General features: G+C 43.2%; 1 protein-coding gene across 2 annotated transcripts; it reads left to right on the forward strand.

The window, feature by feature from the left end:
• Positions 1–916: 916 nt before the first annotated feature.
• LOC124020904 (calcitonin gene-related peptide type 1 receptor-like) lies at positions 917–16,680 on the forward strand. Of its 2 annotated transcripts, XM_046336209.1 has the most exons (13): positions 917–1,052; positions 5,529–5,602; positions 5,858–6,011; positions 6,663–6,773; positions 7,089–7,201; positions 7,303–7,394; positions 9,453–9,579; positions 14,191–14,344; positions 14,515–14,575; positions 14,709–14,775; positions 15,628–15,681; positions 15,760–15,924; positions 16,074–16,678. In XM_046336209.1, the coding sequence occupies exons 2-13, from the start codon at positions 5,552–5,554 to the stop codon at positions 16,146–16,148; spliced, it is 1,224 nt and encodes a 407-aa protein (XP_046192165.1). In that variant the 5' UTR covers positions 917–1,052; positions 5,529–5,551; the 3' UTR covers positions 16,149–16,678. The 2 variants fall into 2 exon arrangements, with proteins under 2 accessions (XP_046192165.1, XP_046192166.1); XM_046336210.1 differs by lacking the exon at positions 15,628–15,681 and having other exon boundaries at positions 16,074–16,680.
• Positions 16,681–18,988: the final 2,308 nt, after the last annotated feature.

Consider the following 18,988-nt stretch of genomic DNA (forward strand, 5'->3'; position numbering starts at 1 on the left):
CTAGTGGTTAGCGCATTGAACGAGTAACCAAAAGCTTGCAAGTTCAAATCCCCTTGCTGACAAGGTACAAATCTGTTGTTCTGCCCCTGAACAAGGCAGTTAACTCACTGTTCCTAGGCTGTCATTGAAAATGAGAATTTGTTCTTAGCTGACTTGCCTAGTTAAATGAAGGTCAAATCAGCATTCAGGGCTCAAACAACCCAGTTTATAATTAAGATTTAAACCTGGGGTTTGTTCAGGAGGATGCAACATTACTGAACATTCAGAGAGAAACATGGAAGTCAACTAATGTGGCTCAACTTGTTTATTTGGATCCCCATTAACTTTTGCAGAAGCAGCAGCTACTCCTCCAGGGGTAAAACATGCAATACATTTAAAAAACAGTCACACAAATGTTAAATACATTTAAATACAACAAAATGAAATAACATTCAAACAATACAACAACAAATAATGTGTGTGTTAAGAGTGTCTGTACAGTATGTGCGTGTTTGTGTCCCTTGCCGTTCCATGTTTACCCCACAGAGAGGCAGTATTGGACTTTAAGCAAGGAGAAAAAAGTGTGCGCTTATTTTTGGTCAAAGTAATGGGTAGATGGATCAAGTAAGTAAAGTATATGTTTTAGGTTACATTCAACAATATATATTTAAGACGTTTTTAGCTTATTTGATCATTTAAAAAATGTGTATAGGCCTATCAAATTTGGAAAATGTCGGTCAGCCTAATTCAATTGTAGTCGAAATGTGACACTCCCAAGGAATATAGAGATGTAAAATAGTCTAAATCAGAGCCAGATTGAGGGCATTCTGACATCAGCAGTCCAAAAGGGGATGAGACCCTCGGAAGGAAGAGGCGGTTTGTGATGATGTCACAGGATGCCACTGTAGTGGATCAATTTCAATTTGAAGCTCGAGCTCCTCTCCTCGCTTTTACCGTAGCGCACACTGGATTGAACCATTAGGACAACCGGACTATTAGGGCTCTGGAAAAAGGGTCGGGAAAAGCAGAATTCGCTATTTTCTTTTCATTTGAAGACTACATTTTTCAGTAAGGTAAGACACATTTTAATGAATTCCAGTCCAGCAGAATGACAGATTGGAATCATTTCTGGTCTCTTTCTGGAATTGGTTCTGATTGGGTTTGGGTAGGCTATCAAGGTGGATCAGAATACAACTGTCTACACAAATAGGCCTAATGATAATAAAGTGATAGTATATTGTTGATTGTTAAGATTGGGTCAAGAGCTAATAAAGCTTGATCAACCATGCAGAGTGCCTCTGAAGAACAGTGGTTTAAACATCACGGTTTACGTCCACTCCAACCCTGTTGCTGTTGTTGTTGTTGTTGTTGTTGTTGTTGTTGTTATCTGCATTGTTATGTTAGAGGGAGTTTGAAAATGATGATGATGCTAAGGGATAATATGGTTTAGATAGATAGGGCTGGCCATGGTGTGATGCAGCACGGCAGGAATATATGCACTTCTAGAAAGAAAACTTCACGAAAGGCAGGGAGACAATATGAACAAAGGAAATAACACATATCAACGGCTATATCCTTCACACACAAGGTGATACTATAGAAGTTTCATCGCTTTTCTACCAACTTGTCATCTTGTTATTTTAATGTTCTTTCTTTTGAGCATTACAATGCCACATATTGGCTGGTTGCGCAGCTTCACTGAGTTCTATGATGACATTGGTCCTTCTCAGGGTAATAGAACCTTCACTAACTGTTGTCAGGGAGATTCAGACAGTTTGTAGCATGTCTGGAAGCCACTTCTTGATGCCTGCTGAATGGCGCACACTGCCTGTTACGAAATAGTCTGGACTGCAGATGTCTGCTGGCAAACGTCTCATTGCCATGGTTACGTGGTTACAAAAGCACCATGGTCAGTCTAAACAGATTGATAGAAGGCTTTGGTTCTGATTTCAGAAGCAGCACCATGTAAAATGTACACACATTGGTGATTGGTTTTGCTGCAATTCATTGATGTGAAAAGATTCCATTCCAAAGAGATGAGATGTGAGAGTACACACACACACACACACACACACACACACACACACACACACACACACACACACACACACACACACACACACACACACACACACACACACACACACACACACACACACACACACACACACACACTGACAAAAGGTTTATCTTATTTCAATACTATACATACAGATGCAGACGGTGCTTGACTTGGGCAGGAGCTCACCGGAGCTGACGTTTCTACTGCTTGAGCTCCAGTTCTTCATATAGAATATTAGCTCAAAAGTGTTGTGGGGCTCCTGCATCTAAATATCAACAGTACAGGCACCTATTTCAGTCCAAGTCAAGCACTGGTTGCAGGGCATGCTGTAACAAAACGAGTGCAACAACACTTTCATCTTCAGGTGTCTGAGCTACACAGTGGAATGGGCTTGGTGCCCCTGAAGTGCCCCTTTAAGAGAGAAAGCACTGTGTGGTGACTAGGGTTTTGGACAGTGGAAAGGTTTGGGTACATTTCCAGGGGTGTGTTGGAGAAGGACATAAGTTAAACAAACTGTCAGAGGGTTGACAAGTGCTTCCTGATTTAGGAGGGCTGGGATGGGGCTACTGCAGGAAAGTGAGAAGGAGAGGGGGGAGAAAGAGTGAGAGGGATAGAGAGAGACAGGGAGAGGAGAAGGAGAGAGAGAGGATGGTAGGGGGAGGGGGTAAATACCTCCATGTTTCCTTGGTTCTGCCAAGCTCTCTCTCTCCTCACCCCTCATGAATTCCATTAATTTGGTACTGTAGAACCTTTGGGGTGTTGGCCGACTCAACCCTTCATGTTATGACCCAGGAAAGCTTGGAGAGGAAACCCTGACATGTCTCTCAGGCCCCTCCTGGTGTTCCTCCCTGGTGCTTCAGGAAGGGCACAAGGTTATCATGGTTGGGCCTGCTGTTATTCTGCTTGGCTTCAGAGAAGAGAAGTGCTTTTGTCTTATTGCCAAGCTGATGGTTTAAACCAGACGCTGCATGTTTGGGAACGACCATCGCTAGCTCTGTTTTTGTTTTAGAAAAAGATAGCTAATGCATTAATGTCCAGCGGTGGGAGTTTGAGTAGCCCAGATCCCTGTGGATTTATATACATATTTGGACATTGACCAAGTTATTATCATTTTGGCTCTGTACGCCACCACAATGGATTTGGAAGGAAACACAGCATATTGGAGTTGAAAATAAATTACATTGAAATTAAATAATGAATGTGAGCTGAAAGTGCAGACTTTCAGCTTTAATTTGAGGGTATTTACCTCCAAATCGGGTGAACGGTGTAGAAATGACAGCACTTTTTATATGTGACCCCCCAATTTTAGGGGCTCAAAGTCATTGGACAAACTAACATAATCGTAAATTAAATTGTGAGTTAAAAAAAATATTTTGCAGTCAATAACTGCCTGAAGTGTGTAACCCATAGACATCACCAGATGCTGGGTTTCTTCTCTGGTGATGCTCCGTCAGGCCTTTACTGCAGCTGTCTTCAGTTCCTGCTTGTTCTTGGGGCATTTTGCCTTCAGTTTTGCCTTCTGCAAGGGAAGTGCATGCTCAATTGGATTCAGGTCAGGTGATTGACTTGGCCATTGCAGAACATTCCACTTCTTTGCCTTAAAAAGCATTGGGTTGCTTTCACAGTATGCTTCGGGTCATTGTCCATCTGCACTGTGAAGCGACGTCCAATGAGTTTTGAAGCATTTGGCTGAATCTGAATTACAAGGGAACCAATTCCATTGGCAGCCATATATGGCCATAACACCCCCCTCCACCATGATTCACAGATGAGGTGGTATGCTTCGGATCATGAGCAGTTCCTTCCCTTCTGCGTACTCTTCTCTTTCCAGCCGTCTGGTACAAGTTGATATTTGTCTCATCTGTCCATAGGATGTTGTCCAGAACTGTACAGGTTTTCTTAGATGTTATTTGGCAAACTCTAATCTGGTCTTCCTGTTTTTGAGGCTTGCCAGTGGTTTACATCTTGTGCTAAACCGTCTGTATTTACTCTGGTGAAGTTTTCTCTTGATTGTTGACGTTGACACAGATACACCTACCTCCTGTGGAGTGTTCTTGATCTGGACAACTGTTGTGAAGAGGTTTCTTGTCACCAGGGAAATAATGATTCTGTCATCCATCACAGTTGTTTTCCGTGGTCTTCCGGGCCTTTTGGTGTTCCTGAGCTCACCAGTGTGTTCTTTCTTTTTCAGAAAGTACCAAATAGTTGATTTGGCCACATCTCATGTTTTTACTCTCTCTCTGATGGGTTTGTTTTGAAATGTCAGCCTCATGATGGCTTGCTTCACTGGCAGTGACAGACTTCATGTTGAGGGTTAACAGCAACAGAGTCCGAATGCAAATGACACACTTGAAATCAACTCTAGATCTTTCATCTGATTGCTTATAAATGAACGAATGAGGGAATAACACACAGCTAGCCATGGAACAGCTGAGCAGCCAATTTCCAATGACTTTTGGTCCCTTAAAATGGGGTCACATATAAAAAGTGCTGTAATTCCTACACCATTCACCCGATTTGGAGGTAAATACCCTCAAATTAAAGCTGAAAATCTGCCCTTTCGGGTTATATTCATGAATTGATTTCAACTTTGGTTGACAGTTAAAATAATAATAACTTGGTCAATGTCCGAATAGTTCTGGACCTGAATGTATGTGATAGAAGATTTATATTACCCACTACTCGCTATGTACGGTATCTTAGGTTTACGGGTAGTATATTTTTCAGTTGGTGCTGTTCTCTTCACAGATGCTATTGGGCTGCACCTCCATGTGTGATTTATTATTGAGGAAAGGATCAAAGGGGCCGGTTCTGGGTTCAGTTCTGTGTGATTGATGGCTTCATCACATCAACACGTGTCTCTTTAATGCTTTCAAACCAAAACAAGTGTATTTGGAAATAGACTCAGACATCTTGTTTACTGACATGGATGTGATAAGGTAGTTGGCTACGTCAGTGGTGACATAACCAGGGGTGCAACTTTGGTTTTAGAAGTGTGTGAGGGGGACATTCATATTTTTTTAACGCATGGGCCTAAAGCAGACCATTGCCTCGTTTTGTATCACATTCCAACGGTAAAACTGGGGGGACAAAAATGCAATTTCAGAATGTGTGGGGGGGCATGTCCCCCTTGTCCACAGTGAAAGTTGCGCCCCTGGACATAACATTCATATAAGTGACAATGTCATTGATAATAATGTAATTCATTTATCATATGAGTGACATAGCATTCAATCATATGAATGGTTCATCTAGATCCATCTATAAAGGTCTTCTTGAAAAAAACTTGTTTTAGTGTATTATTATGACTGTGATCTCTCTCCCTCTTCTCCCTGTTTCTCTCAGAGACCGATAGGGGGATTATTGCAAGCAGTCTTGGCTCTGAGCCGTAGATAGCAGTTCGCTTGGCTGGGAGTGAAATTTTCCTCTCACTAAAACCCCTTCCACCGTTCACAGACCTGCTGACCTGTCTCTATCTCTCCTCCAGGACCCGTTGACAGCAGAGCCAGGATGGATGCTAACGGCATATTCTCACTTCTGTTGCTGTGTTCTGTCACTGAGGTAATATACTCACCCAAGTTGTGAAGTCATTTACCCTTTGTCCTCGATATGCCTTTTATAAGCTCACTGTGGCATGCAGAGTGAATATGGTTGTTCTTGAAAGTTGTTAAAACATGATCATAACTCATATTTAACTCTCAAATCCACACTTTCACTCTCTTGATTTGGTTTGAAACTCTAAAATGCTCTATGATCATCTCCTTACCTGTCCGTGAGTGTATCGTTTCCTCTGAGTGTTAGCCATTTTTTTCACAGCTGTGCGTGTTGGCGAGCCCTGAGGGGAATGATTCCCAGCAGCACCATACCCAGAACGTCTACCACGACATCGGTGTTACCAGGAACACCATAGTCACTGCTCAGTTTGAGTGCTATCAGAAGATCATGAAAAACGACAAACACAACAAAATAGGTAAGGGTCCCTTAAGGTTGGTGTGGTGCAGGTTGTAATGGGGTAGCTCATTGGGCGGCAGGGTAGCCTAGTGGTTAGAGTGTTGGACTAGTAACTGGAAGGTTGCGAGTTCAAATCCCCGAGCTGACAAGGTACAAATCTGTCGTTCTGCCCCTGAACAGGCAGTTAACCCACTGTTCCTAGGCTGTCATTGAAAATAAGAATTTGTTCTTAACTGACTTGCCTAGTAAAATAAAAACATTTAAAAAATTACATTTGTTCAATTTCAATCTCATGATTTGCATGGTAGAGTATTTCAATTTACTCTTAGCATATTCCATTTTAATTTGAAATAATCTTCAGTCTTAACTGAAATGGTCCTAACCCCAGTGAATAGCACCTTCTAAGGAACTGACCTTCTAGTTTCAGTTTCAACTTAAAAGTTTGCTTAAAGGGATACTTCTGGATTTTGGCTAAATCTATTTCCCTAGAGTCAGATGAACTTGTGGATACCATTGTTATGTGTGCAGTATGAAGGAAGTTAGAGGTAGTTTCGCGAGCCAATGCTAACTAGCGTTAGCGCGATGACTATGGGTATCTGCTAGCATGCTCATTGACAAAATCCCGAAGTATCCCTTTAAACTGCCTGTGTTGTTGTGTCCCTTCACTCAGGGCCAGTTTGTAACAGGACGTGGGATGGCTGGCTGTGCTGGGAGGACACAGAGGCAGGCTTCACTACAAACCAACACTGTCCAGACTACTTCCAAGACTTTGACACAGCAGGTCTGTATTTTGCAATCTGGCTGGTCTCTCCAACCCAACGACATTGAACAGAGATTATTGTATGACTGTATAAGGTAATGTACGAGTCAGCCTGGCTATTCCCTGTTAGGCTTTTCGAGAAATGTCCTTTGCTGTTTTCAACGTTCATTTTAGTATGGATAAAGGGATGAAAGTTATTCTCATGAATGGATATCGTTCTTTTGAATTAATGCTGCGTTGATTGCTGAGATGAGCAGGTGTCACACCTGTCCACTCTTCTGTTGACTCACGTTGGTTGATGCACTACATCACTCACCTTCTGTTTCTAATCCCCAGAAATGGCGTCCAAAGTGTGCAGTGAAACGGGTAATTGGTTTCTACACCCGGAGAGCAACAGGACATGGACAAACTACACCAAATGTACGGCATACACCAGTGCAGGAAGAGTGGTAAGACAAGTGACCTTTTGATAAGCTTTTTAATGTAGTTATGTTGTTGTGCATATTATATTGTAATGCATGTTAGGTTGACATGGTGTATTCTTTCTCAGACAGCGATGAATCTCTACTACCTGGTTCTGATTGGACATGGACTGTCGCTGACGTCATTGTTCTTCTCATTGGGAATATTTTTCCATTTCAAGTAAGTTGCTCTGTTAGCCCATAAGTATGCTCCTGTTAAATGTAAATGTAATGTATTTTATTTTATTAACCTTTATTTTAACATGGTGTCATATTGAGACCAAGTGTCTTTTTCAAATGAGCCCTGCACAATATAAACACACATATCAACACCAAACCCAATAAAATACTAAATTACAAAACATGATCATAAAAAACTAACACAATCTTCACTTAGAGCATTCCCCACTACTGTTTTAAATTATATAGAAATGCACTGCTCAAAAAAATAAAGGGAACACTTAAACAACACAATGTAACTCCAAGTCAATCACACTTCTGTGAAATCAAACTGTCCACTTATGAAGCAACACTGATTGACAATCAATTTCACATGCTGTTGTGCAAATGGAATTGACAACAGGTGGAAATTATAGGCAATTAGCAAGACACCCCCAATAAAGGAGTGGTTCTGCAGGTGGTGACCACAGACCACTTCTCAGTTCCTATGCTTCCTGGCTGATGTTTTGGTCACTGTTGAATGCTGGCGGTGCTTTCACTCTAGTGGTAGCATGAGACGGAGTCTACAACCCACACATGGTTCAGGTAGTGCAGCTCATCCAGGATGGCACATCAATGTGAGCTGTGGCAAGGTTTGCTGTGTCTGTCAGCGTAGTGTCCAGAGCATGGAGGTGCTACCAGGAGACAGGCCAGTACATCAGGAGATGTGGAGGAGGCCGTAGGAGGGCAACAACCCAGCAGCAGGACTGCTACCTCCGCCTTTGTGCAAGGAGGAGCAGGAGAAGCACTGCCAGAGCCATACAAAATTACCTCCAGCAGGCCACAAATGTGCATGTGTCTGCTCAAACGGTCAGAAACAGACTCCATGAGGGTGGTATGAGGACCCGACGTCCACAGGTGGGGTTGTGCTTACAGCCCAACACCGTGCAGGACGTTTGGCATTTGCCAGAGAACACCAAGATTGGCAAATTCGCCACTGGCGCCCTGTGCTCTTCACAGATGAAAGCAGGTTCACACTGAGCACGTGACAGACGTGACAGAGTCTGGAGACGCCGTGGAGAACATTCTGCTGCCTGCAACATCCTCCAGCATGACCGGTTTGGCGGTGGGTCAGTCATGGTGTGGGGTGGCATTTCTTTGGGGTCGCACAGCCCTCCATGTGCTCGCTAGAGGTAGCCTGACTGCCATTAGGTACCGAGATGAGATCCTCAGACCCCTTGAGACCATATGCTGGTGCGGTTGGCCCTGGGTTCTTCCTAATGCAAGACAATGCTAGACCTCATGTGGCCGGAGTGTGTCAGCAGTTCCTGCAAGAGGAAGGCATTGATGCTATGGACTGGCCCGCCCGTTCCCAGACCTGAATCCAATTGAGCACATCTGGGACATCATGCTCCATCCACCAACGCCACGTTGCACCACAGACTGTCCAGGAGTTGGCGGATGCTTTAGTCCAGGTCTGGGAGGAGATCCCTCAGGAGACCATCCGCCACCTCATCAGGAGCATGCCCAGGCGTTGTAGGGAGGTCATACAGGCACGTGGAGGCCACACACACTACTGAGCCTCATTTTGACTTGTTTTAAGGACATTACATCAAAGTTGAGAGCCTGTAGTGTGGTTTTCCACTTTAATTTTGAGTGTGACTCCAAATCCAGACCTCCATGGGTTGATAAATTTAATTTCCATTGATAATTTGTGTGTGATTTTGTTGTCAGCACATTCAACTATGTAAAGAAAGAAGTATTTAATAAGAATATTTCATTCATTCAGATATAGGATGTGTTATTTTAGTGTTCCCTTAATTTTTTTGAGCAGTGTATATAGAAATATGGTGTTTTTCTTACTTTAGATTGAATAATTGAATTATTTTCTATGGAAGAAGGAGGAAAACTCATACTGGCCTACTCATAAGGAGGCATTAACGACACAAGCGTCATAAATTATGTTGGGAGAAAGTAATTATAAGGAGTTTTGGGAGTTTAACTCGATAAAGATGGTACATTGATCCCCTTCCATTGTTGTCCATTCAACATAAGGATATTTTCTTTCTTTCCCTACCAGGAGTCTAAGCTGCCAGAGGATAACGCTCCACAAAAACCTATTTTTTTCATTTGTGTTGAACTCGGTCATCACCATCATCTGGTTGACAGCGGTGGCTAACAACCAGGGACTAGTGCAGAGCAACCCTGTGAGTATGATGACTAACAACCAGGGACTAGTACAACCCTGTCAGTATGATGGCTAACAACCAGAGGGACTAGTACAACCCTGTCAGTATGATGACTAACAACCAGGGACTAGTGCAGAGCAACCCTGTCAGTATGATGACTAACAACCAGGGACTAGTACAACCCTGTGAGTATGATGACTAACAACCAGGGACTAGTACAACCCTGTCAGTATGATGACTAACAACCAGGGACTAGTACAGTACAACCCTGTCAGTATGATGACTAACAACCAGGGACTAGTACAACCCTGTCAGTATGATGACTAACAACCAGGGACTAGTACAGTACAACCCTGTCAGTATGATGACTAACAACCAGGGACTTGTGCAGAGCAACCCTGTGAGTATGATGACTAACAACCAGGGACTAGTACAACCCTGTCAGTATGAGGACTAACAACCAGGGACTAGTACAGTACAACCCTGTCAGTATGAGGACTAACAACCAGGGACTAGTACAACCCTGTCAGTATGAGGACTAACAACCAGGGACTAGTACAACCCTGTCAGTATGATGACTAACAACCAGGGACTAGTGCAGTACAACCCTGTCAGTATGATGACTAACAACCAGGGACTAGTACAACCCTGTCAGTATGATGACTAACAACCAGGGACTAGTACAACCCTGTCAGTATGATGACTAACAACCAGGGACTAGTGCAGTACAACCCTGTCAGTATGATGACTAACAACCAGGGACTAGTACAACCCTGTCAGTATGATGACTAACAACCAGGGACTAGTACAGTACAACCCTGTCAGTATGATGACTAACAACCAGGGACTAGTACAGTACAACCCTGTCAGTATGATGACTAACAACCAGGGACTAGTACAACCCTGTCAGTATGATGACTAACAACCAGGGACTAGTACAACCCTGTCAGTATGATGACTAACAACCAGGGACTAGTACAACCCTGTCAGTATGATGACTAACAACCAGGGACTAGTGCAACCCTGTCAGTATGATGACTAACAACCAGGGACTAGTACAACCCTGTCAGTATGATGACTAACAACCAGGGACTAGTACAACCCTGTCAGTATGATGACTAACAACCAGGGACTAGTACAACCCTGTCAGTATGATGACTAACAACCAGGGACTAGTACAACCCTGTCAGTATGATGACTAACAACCAGGGACTAGTACAGTACAACCCTGTCAGTATGATGACTAACAACCAGGGACTAGTACAGTACAACCCTGTCAGTATGATGACTAACAACCAGAGACTAGTGCAGTACAACCCTGTCAGTATGATGACTAACAACCAGGGACTAGTACAGTACAACCCTGTCAGTATGATGTCTAACAGCCAGAGACTAGTGCAGTACAACCCTGTCAGTATGATGACTAACAACCAGGGACTAGTACAGTACAACCCTGTCAGTATGATGACTAACAACCAGGGACTAGTACAACCCTGTCAGTATGATGACTAACAACCAGGGACTAGTGTGGAGCAACCCTGTCAGTATGATGACTAACAACCAGGGACTAGTACAACCCTGGCAATATGATGACTAACAACCAAGGACTAGTACAGTACAACCCTGTCAGTATGATGACTAACAACCAGGGACTAGTACAACCCTGTCAGTATGATGACTAACAACCAGGGACTAGTACAACCCTGTCAGTATGATGACTAACAACCAAGGACTAGTACAGTACAACCCTGTCAGTATGATGACTAACAACCAGGGACTAGTGCAGTACAACCCTGTCAGTATGATGACTAACAACCAGGGACTAGTACAACCCTGTCAGTATAATGACTAACAACCAGGGACTAGTACAGTACAACCCTGTCAGTATGATGACTAACAACCAGGGACTAGTACAACCCTGTCAGTATGATGACTAACAACCAGGGACTAGTACAACCCTGTCAGTATGATGACTAACAACCAGGGACTAGTGCAGTACAACCCTGTCAGTATGATGACTAACAACCAGGGACTAGTACAGTACAACCCTGTCAGTATGATGACTAACAACCAGGGACTAGTACAACCCTGTCAGTATGATGACTAACAACCAGGGACTAGTACAACCCTGTCAGTATGATGACTAACAACCAGGGACTAGTACAACCCTGTCAGTATGATGACTAACAACCAGGGACTAGTGCAGTACAACCCTGTCAGTATGATGACTAACAACCAGGGACTAGTACAACCCTGTCAGTATAATGACTAACAACCAGGGACTAGTACAGTACAACCCTGTCAGTATGCAAAGCAACACTAATTATACAGTACCAGTCAAAGGTTTGGACTAGAGGTCGGCCGATTATGATTTTTCAATACCGATGCCGATTATTGGAGGACCAAAAAAGCCGAAACCGATTAATCAGACCATTTTTATTATTTATTTGTAATAATGACAATTACAACAATACTGAATGAACACTTATTTTAACTTAATATAATACATCAATAAAATCAATTTAGCCTCAAGTAAATAATGAAACATGTTCAATTTGGTTTAAATAATGCAAAAACAAAGTGTTGGAGAAGAAAGTAAAAGTGCAATATGTGCCATGTAAGAAAGCTAACGTTAACGTTCCTTGCTCAGAACATGAGAACATATGAAAGCTGGTGGTTCCTTTTAACATAAGTCTTCAATATTCCCAGGTAAGAAGTTTTAGGTTGTAGTTTGGACTATTTCCCTCTATACCATTTGTATTTAACTAACCTTTGACTATTGGATGTTCTTATAGGCACTTTAGTATTGCCAGTGTAACAATATAGCTTCCGTCCCTCTCCTCGCTCCTCCCTGGGCTCGAACCAGCAACACAACGACAACAGCCACCATCGAAGCAGCGTTACCCATGAAGAGCAAGGGGAACAACTACTAGAAGGCTCAGAGCGAGTGACGTTTGAAACACTATTAGCGCACACTAACTAGCTAGCCATTTCACTTCGATTACACCAGCCTCATCTCGGGAGTTGATAGGCTTGAAGTCATAAACAGCGCAATGCTTGACGCACAACGAAGAGCTGCTGGAAAAACAAACGAAAGTGCTGTTTGAATGAATGTTTACGCGCCTGCTTCTGCCTACCACCGCCCAGTCAGATACTTAGATACTTGTATGCTTGTATGCTCAGTCAGATTATATGCAACACAGGACACGCTAGAGAATATCTAGTAATATCATCAACCATGTATAGTTAACTAGTGATTATGATTGATTGTTTTTTGTAAGATAAGTTTAATACTAGCTAGCAACTTACCTTGGCTTACTGCATTCGCGTAACAGGCAGCGTTGTGGAGTGCAACGAGAGAGAGGCAGGTCGTTAATGCGTTGGACTAGTTAACTGTAAGCAAGATTGGATCCACCGAGCTGACAAGGTACAAATCTGTTGTTCTGCCCCTGAACAAGGCAGTTAACCCACTGTTCCTAGGCCGTCATTGAAAATAAGAATGTGTTCTTAACTGACTTGCCTAGTTAAATAAAGGTATAACAAAATTGTAAAAAATTTAATCGGCAAATCGGCGCCGAAAAATACAGATTTCCGATTGCTATGAAAACTTGATATCGGCCCTAATTAATCGGCCATTCCGATTAATCGGTCAACCTCTAGTTTGGACACACTTACTCATTGGCCTAGAAGGCCAGCATCCCAGAGTCATCTCTTCACTGTTGGCGTTGAGACTGGTGGTTTGCAGGTACTATTTATTGAAGCTGCCAGTTGAGGATTTGTGAGGTGTCTGTTTCTCGAACTAGATACTCTAATGTACTTGTCCTCTTGCTCAGTTGTGCACCTGGGCCTCCCACTCCTCTTTCTATTCTGGTTAGGGCCAGTTTGCACTAGTACACAGCATTGTACGAGATCTTCAGTTTCTTGGCAATTTCTCACATGGAATAGCCTTCATTACTCAGAACAAGAATAGACTGACGAGTTTCAGAAGAAAGGTCTTTGTTTCTAGCCATTTTGAGCCTGTAATCGTACCCACTAATGCTGATGCTCCAGAAACTCTACTAGTCTAAAGAAGGCCAGTTTTATTGCTTCCTTAATCAGCACAACAGTTTTCAGCTGTGAAAACGTAATTGAAAAAGGGTTTTCTAATGATCAATTAGCCTTTAAAATGATAAACTTGGATTAGCTAGCACAACGTGCCATTGGAACACAGGAGTGATGGTTGCTGATAATGGGCCTCTGTAGGTCTATGAAGATATTCCATAAAATATCAGCCATTTCCAGCTACAATAGTAATTTACAACATTAACAATGTCTACATTGTATTTCTGATCAATTTGATGTTATTTTAATGGACAAGAAATGTGCTTTTCTTTCCAAAACAAGGACATTTCTAAGTGACCCCAAACGTTTGAACAGCAGTGTATATTAAACGTGTAAATATATAAAAGGTTTATATATTAAAGGTCCCAACCGGTTTCACTAGAACAGAATTAACTTAGGATGTAAATAATGAGCAAAGCATTTCCAAGCTCAGTAGACAAAAATGTCTACTCAACCATAGACTGTTGGTTGACACTGACAGGGGATATTCCAAGCTGATACTAGTTCTGCTACCCCACCCCCCACCAGGTGAGCTGTAAGGTGATCATGTTTATTCACCTGTACCTGTTTGGCTGTAACTACTTCTGGATGCTGTGTGAGGGCATCTACCTGCACACACTCATCGTCGTGGCTGTGTTCGCCGAGAAACAACACCTCATGTGGTACTACCTGCTTGGATGGGGTACGTGAAGTTACGACAAAACTATTAACTAATGAAACCATTCACTAACTATTACACGATTAAACAACGCTTGCCTTTTAAGGGACGTTTCTAGAGGTTCATTTCATGTTGAATTACAGTTGTTTGTCCATTATGTCATCCATTAAATCAATTATTGCATAATCTCCCAGGATTTCCACTCATACCTGCATTGATACATGCAATAGCACGAAGCTACTACTACAATGATAAGTAAGTATTTTGATATCTTTCTCTCTGGTCTTTGATAAGTATGCCATTCTCTGCCACATACAGTAATTCATGGATAAGCCATGTTGTCCACATGAGTCAAATATCTCTTGGCATCTCCCTCTCTCCTCCACAGTTGTTGGATCAGCTCCAACACTTCCCTCCTCTACATTATCCATGGTCCCATCTGTGCTGCCCTGCTGGTGAGCCCTTCTTTAAGACACAATTCCAAGTACATTAACTAACGTTTATGACCATCCCTGTTCTTCCCCTTGTGTGATCACTGTAAACAGAACAGTCATCAACCTCAGGTCTCCTTTATACTCTGGGTGGGATTTTAAGTACATTTACTTTGGACATAATGGACATGTCTCTGGCTGGACTCATTGGACACATTGGCTTATTTCCAAAATCTCTCTCTCTCTCTCTCTCTCTCTCTCTCTCTCTCTCTCTCTCTCTCTCTCTCTCTCTCTCTCTCTGGCTCTCTCTGTCCCTCTCTCTCTCTCTCTCTCTCTCTGGCTCTCTCTGTCCCTCTCTCTCTCTCTCTCTCTCTCTCTCTCTCTCTCTCTCTCTCTCTCTCTCTCTCTCTCTCTCTCTCTCTCTCTCTCTCTCTCTCTCTCTCTCTCTCTCTCTCTCTCTCTCTCTCTCTCTCTCTCTCTCTCTCTCTGGCTCTCTCTGTCTCTCTCTGGCTCTCTCTCTCTCTCTCTCTCTCTCTCTCTCTCTGGCTCTCTCTGTCCTCTCTCTCTCTCTCTCTCTCTCTCTCTCTCTCTCTCTCTCTCTCTCTCTCTCTCTCTCTCTCTCTCTCTCTCTCTCTCCTCTCTCTGTCCCTCTCTCTGTCCCTCTCTCTCTCTCTCTCTCTCTCTCTCTCTCTCTCTCTCTCTCTCTCTCTCTCTCTCTGGCTCTCTCTGTGTCTCTCTCTCTCTCTCTCTCTCTCTCTCTGTCTCTCTGTGTCTCTCTCTCTCTCTCTCTCTGTCTCTCTCTGTCTCTTCTCCCCCTCCCTCCCTCACCCTCCCTCCTACCCCCTTCTCTATCCCTCCCTTCCCCTCTCTCTCCAGGTGAATCTGTTCTTCCTGTTAAACATTGTGCGTGTCCTCATCACCAAACTGAAGGTAATCCACCAACAAGCAGAAAATCATTTCCTCTATTTGCTGTAACAAATGGACTAATAAAGTTCTATTGTATTCTAGGTGACCCATCAAGCTGAATCTAGCCTCTACATGAAGGCTGTGAGAGCCACCCTGATCCTAGTCCCTCTCCTGGGCATCCAGTTTGTCTTGTTCCCCTACAAACCCCAGGGACGCTTCGCCTTGGAGATCTACGACTATATTATGAACATCCTCATGCACTACCAGGTAGGACAACTCTGGAACATTCTCAAATTTCTAGAACTCTGGAGACCTTCTGGAACTTCTAAGTCAACTCTAGAAGTTAAGTTAGAGTAGTGTCCCAAGCTGGTTAGTGTTATCTTCCTTGTGTTGAAGTATCCTCTTTCTATCCTCAGGGTCTCCTGGTTGCCACCATCTTCTGCTTCTTCAATGGGGAGGTAAGACTTCAGCGGGATATTACGTCATTCTGAACTAACTCTCCGTCAGAAAGCTGAGCTGATGCAACCATAATGACTTTGATAAGGTGTCGCGTTGAAAGCTGATGCAACCATAATGACTTTGATAAGGTGTCGCGTTGAAAGCTGATGCAACCATAATGACTTTGATAAGGTGTCACGTTGAAAGCTGATGCAACCATAATGACTTTGATAAGGTGTCGCGTTGAAAGCTGATGCAACCATAATGACTTTGATAAGGTGTCACGTTGAAAGCTGATGCAACCATAATGACTTTGATAAGGTGTCACGTTGAAAGCTGATGCAACCATAATGACTTTGATAAGGTGTCACGTTGAAAGCTGATGCAACCATAATGACTTTGATAAGGTGTCGCGTTGAAAGCTGATGCAACCATAATGACTTTGATAAGGTGTCACGTTGAAAGCTGATGCAACCATAATGACTTTGATAAGGTGTCGCGTTGAAAGCTGATGCAACCATAATGACTTTGATAAGGTGTCGCGTTGAAAGCTGATGCAACCATAATGACTTTGATAAGGTGTCACGTTGAAAGCTGATGCAACCATAATGACTTTGATAAGGTGTCTGATGCGTTGAAAGCTGATGCAACCATAATGACTTTGATAAGGTGTCACGTTGAAAGCTGATGCAACCATAATGACTTTGATAAGGTGTCACGTTGAAAGCTGATGCAACCATAATGACTTTGATAAGGTGTCACGTTGAAAGCTGATGCAACCATAATGACTTTGATAAGGTGTCTTCGTTGAAAGCTGATGCAACCATAATGACTTTGATAAGGCACTGTTGAAAGCTGATGCAACCATAATGACTTTGATAAGTGTCAGCGTTGAAAGCTGATGCAACCATAATGACTTTGACGTAAGGCGTCATCCCTGAAAGAGTGTCACGTTGAAAGCTGATGCAACCATAATGACTTTGATAAGGTGTCACGTTGAAAGCTGATGCAACCATAATGACTTTGATAAGGTGTCGTTGACAACCTGTTTGCAACCATAATGACTTTGAAGGTGTCACGTTGAAGTGTAAACTGTTGTCGATGGGACTTTCTTCCTTCCAGGTCCAAGGTGCAGAAGGCACTGGAACCAGCAGAGGATCCAGTTTCTTTTGCCCACGCAGATGTCTTCCGCTCAGCCTCAACGTGGCGTCATCCCTGACAGAGGTGCATCGCTGCTACAGCATCGACGGGCACACCAACACATGACGGCAAGAACAGCTACCACGAACGTTTAGAGGGGTGACACCCACCATCTTGATCAGACAACCCGTTTGCCTGAGGCTGAAGGTCGGAAGTCACGGGTCTTGGGTCTGTACAGTTACACAGTGGCAGTTAAACTTTCAGTTGAAATGGCTGCAGACAATTTGGAACTCTTTTCCCACCATATTCTAGAACATTTTCTCAAACTTCTTGGCTGTAGCCTACACAGCAATTGGATGATGGTGAAAAAGTACATGAACGTTTATAGGGGCACTACTCAGCCTCTTGATCTGGTCAATACAGTTACCTTCAACTGATCCACTTTAAGGGTTTTAGTGACGGAATGGCACTTAACTAGAGACACCTGTGTAAAGGAATGGACACTACCTACACTACCTTAAGGGTTTTAGTGTAAGGAATGGACATCCTGGACTGTAAGGAATGGGCCTACACTACCTCTAAGGGTTTGAGTGTAAGGAATGGACACTGACCCTACACTAGCCTGAGACTTTACAAAAGGAATGACACTACCTGACACTACAAAAGGGTTTTACCCAAGAGAATCAGATCTTGCCAAGAGCCTTTCAACCTGTGGACCCAAGAGCCTGAGACTCTACAAAACCAATGACCCAAGAGCCTGAGACTCTACAACAACCTCTGAACCAAGAGCCTGAGACTCTACAACAACTTCTGACCCAAGAGCCTGAGACTCTACAACAACCTCTGAACCAAGAGCCTGAGACTCTACAACAACCTCTGAACCAAGAGCCTGAGACTCTACAACAACTTCTGACCCAAGAGCCTGAGACTCTACAAAAACCTCTGACCCAAGAGCCTGAGACTCTACAACAACTTCTGACCCAAGAGCCTGAGACTCTACAACAACCTCTGAACCAAGAGGAGTACAGTGCAATTAACTTGTTGGGCCTTCTGGTGATATAATTACTTCCATTCTGTAAAGGACAAAGGAAACCTAATGTACATGGACCTTAAGCACTGGATTATGTATTAAGATTGGCAGGCTCTTTATGTCTCTCTTTATGACAAGACAAGTAACTAAACGTCACAGTGGATTTTTTTTATACAGTGTACAGTTACAATTGTTTTCTTTTACAGCAATTAGCATTGAATGTGTTATCATGTGTTGTGGTCTGTGGTTTGAATTTACATGGTCATCGATGGCTACTTATTTATAACTATGTTACAGTAGTACAAGATGGACCACCCATTAGAATGTTCATTTCCTGTCAGTGTATTTCCCTGTCCAGCGGTCTTCTCCCTTCTGTCTAGACTAGGGTTTAGTCCCTCTGTGGGAGTTTATGTCTGGCACATAAAATGACCTTGGTTTTGCCTCAGTTTTATCTGTCATAGTTGAATGTATGTAAGTCTTGTTTAAGTATATAAGTATTTTTTTCATAGAGTTGCTTCATATCCAAATGCTGGAGAGAATTCTGCTCACACGTGGATACTTAAGGTGGAGGAGAGAGAGCGCGTGAGAGAGAGGGGGAGAGGGAGAGGGAGGCAGAGAGTGGGTGAAGAGAGGGAGAAAGAGAGAGAGACGGGGAGAGAGAATATGAGACGGAAAGAGAGAGAGAGCGAGAGAAGGGAGGGAGAGAGGGAGGCAGAGAGTGGG

This window comes from Oncorhynchus gorbuscha, unplaced genomic scaffold, assembly GCF_021184085.1.
Source record: "Oncorhynchus gorbuscha isolate QuinsamMale2020 ecotype Even-year unplaced genomic scaffold, OgorEven_v1.0 Un_scaffold_981, whole genome shotgun sequence".
Lineage (NCBI taxonomy): Eukaryota > Metazoa > Chordata > Actinopteri > Salmoniformes > Salmonidae > Oncorhynchus > Oncorhynchus gorbuscha.

Coding starts and splice junctions, on each gene's coding strand:
- LOC124020904 (XM_046336209.1), top strand. CDS start 5,552: ATGGATGCTAACGGCATATTCTCACTTCTGTTGCTGTGTTCTGTCACT. Junction 14,576..14,708: donor AGCTACTACTACAATGATAA/GTAAGTATTTTG, acceptor TCTCCTCCACAG/TTGTTGGATCAGCTCCAACA. Junction 15,682..15,759: donor TCCTCATCACCAAACTGAAG/GTAATCCACCAA, acceptor ATTGTATTCTAG/GTGACCCATCAAGCTGAATC.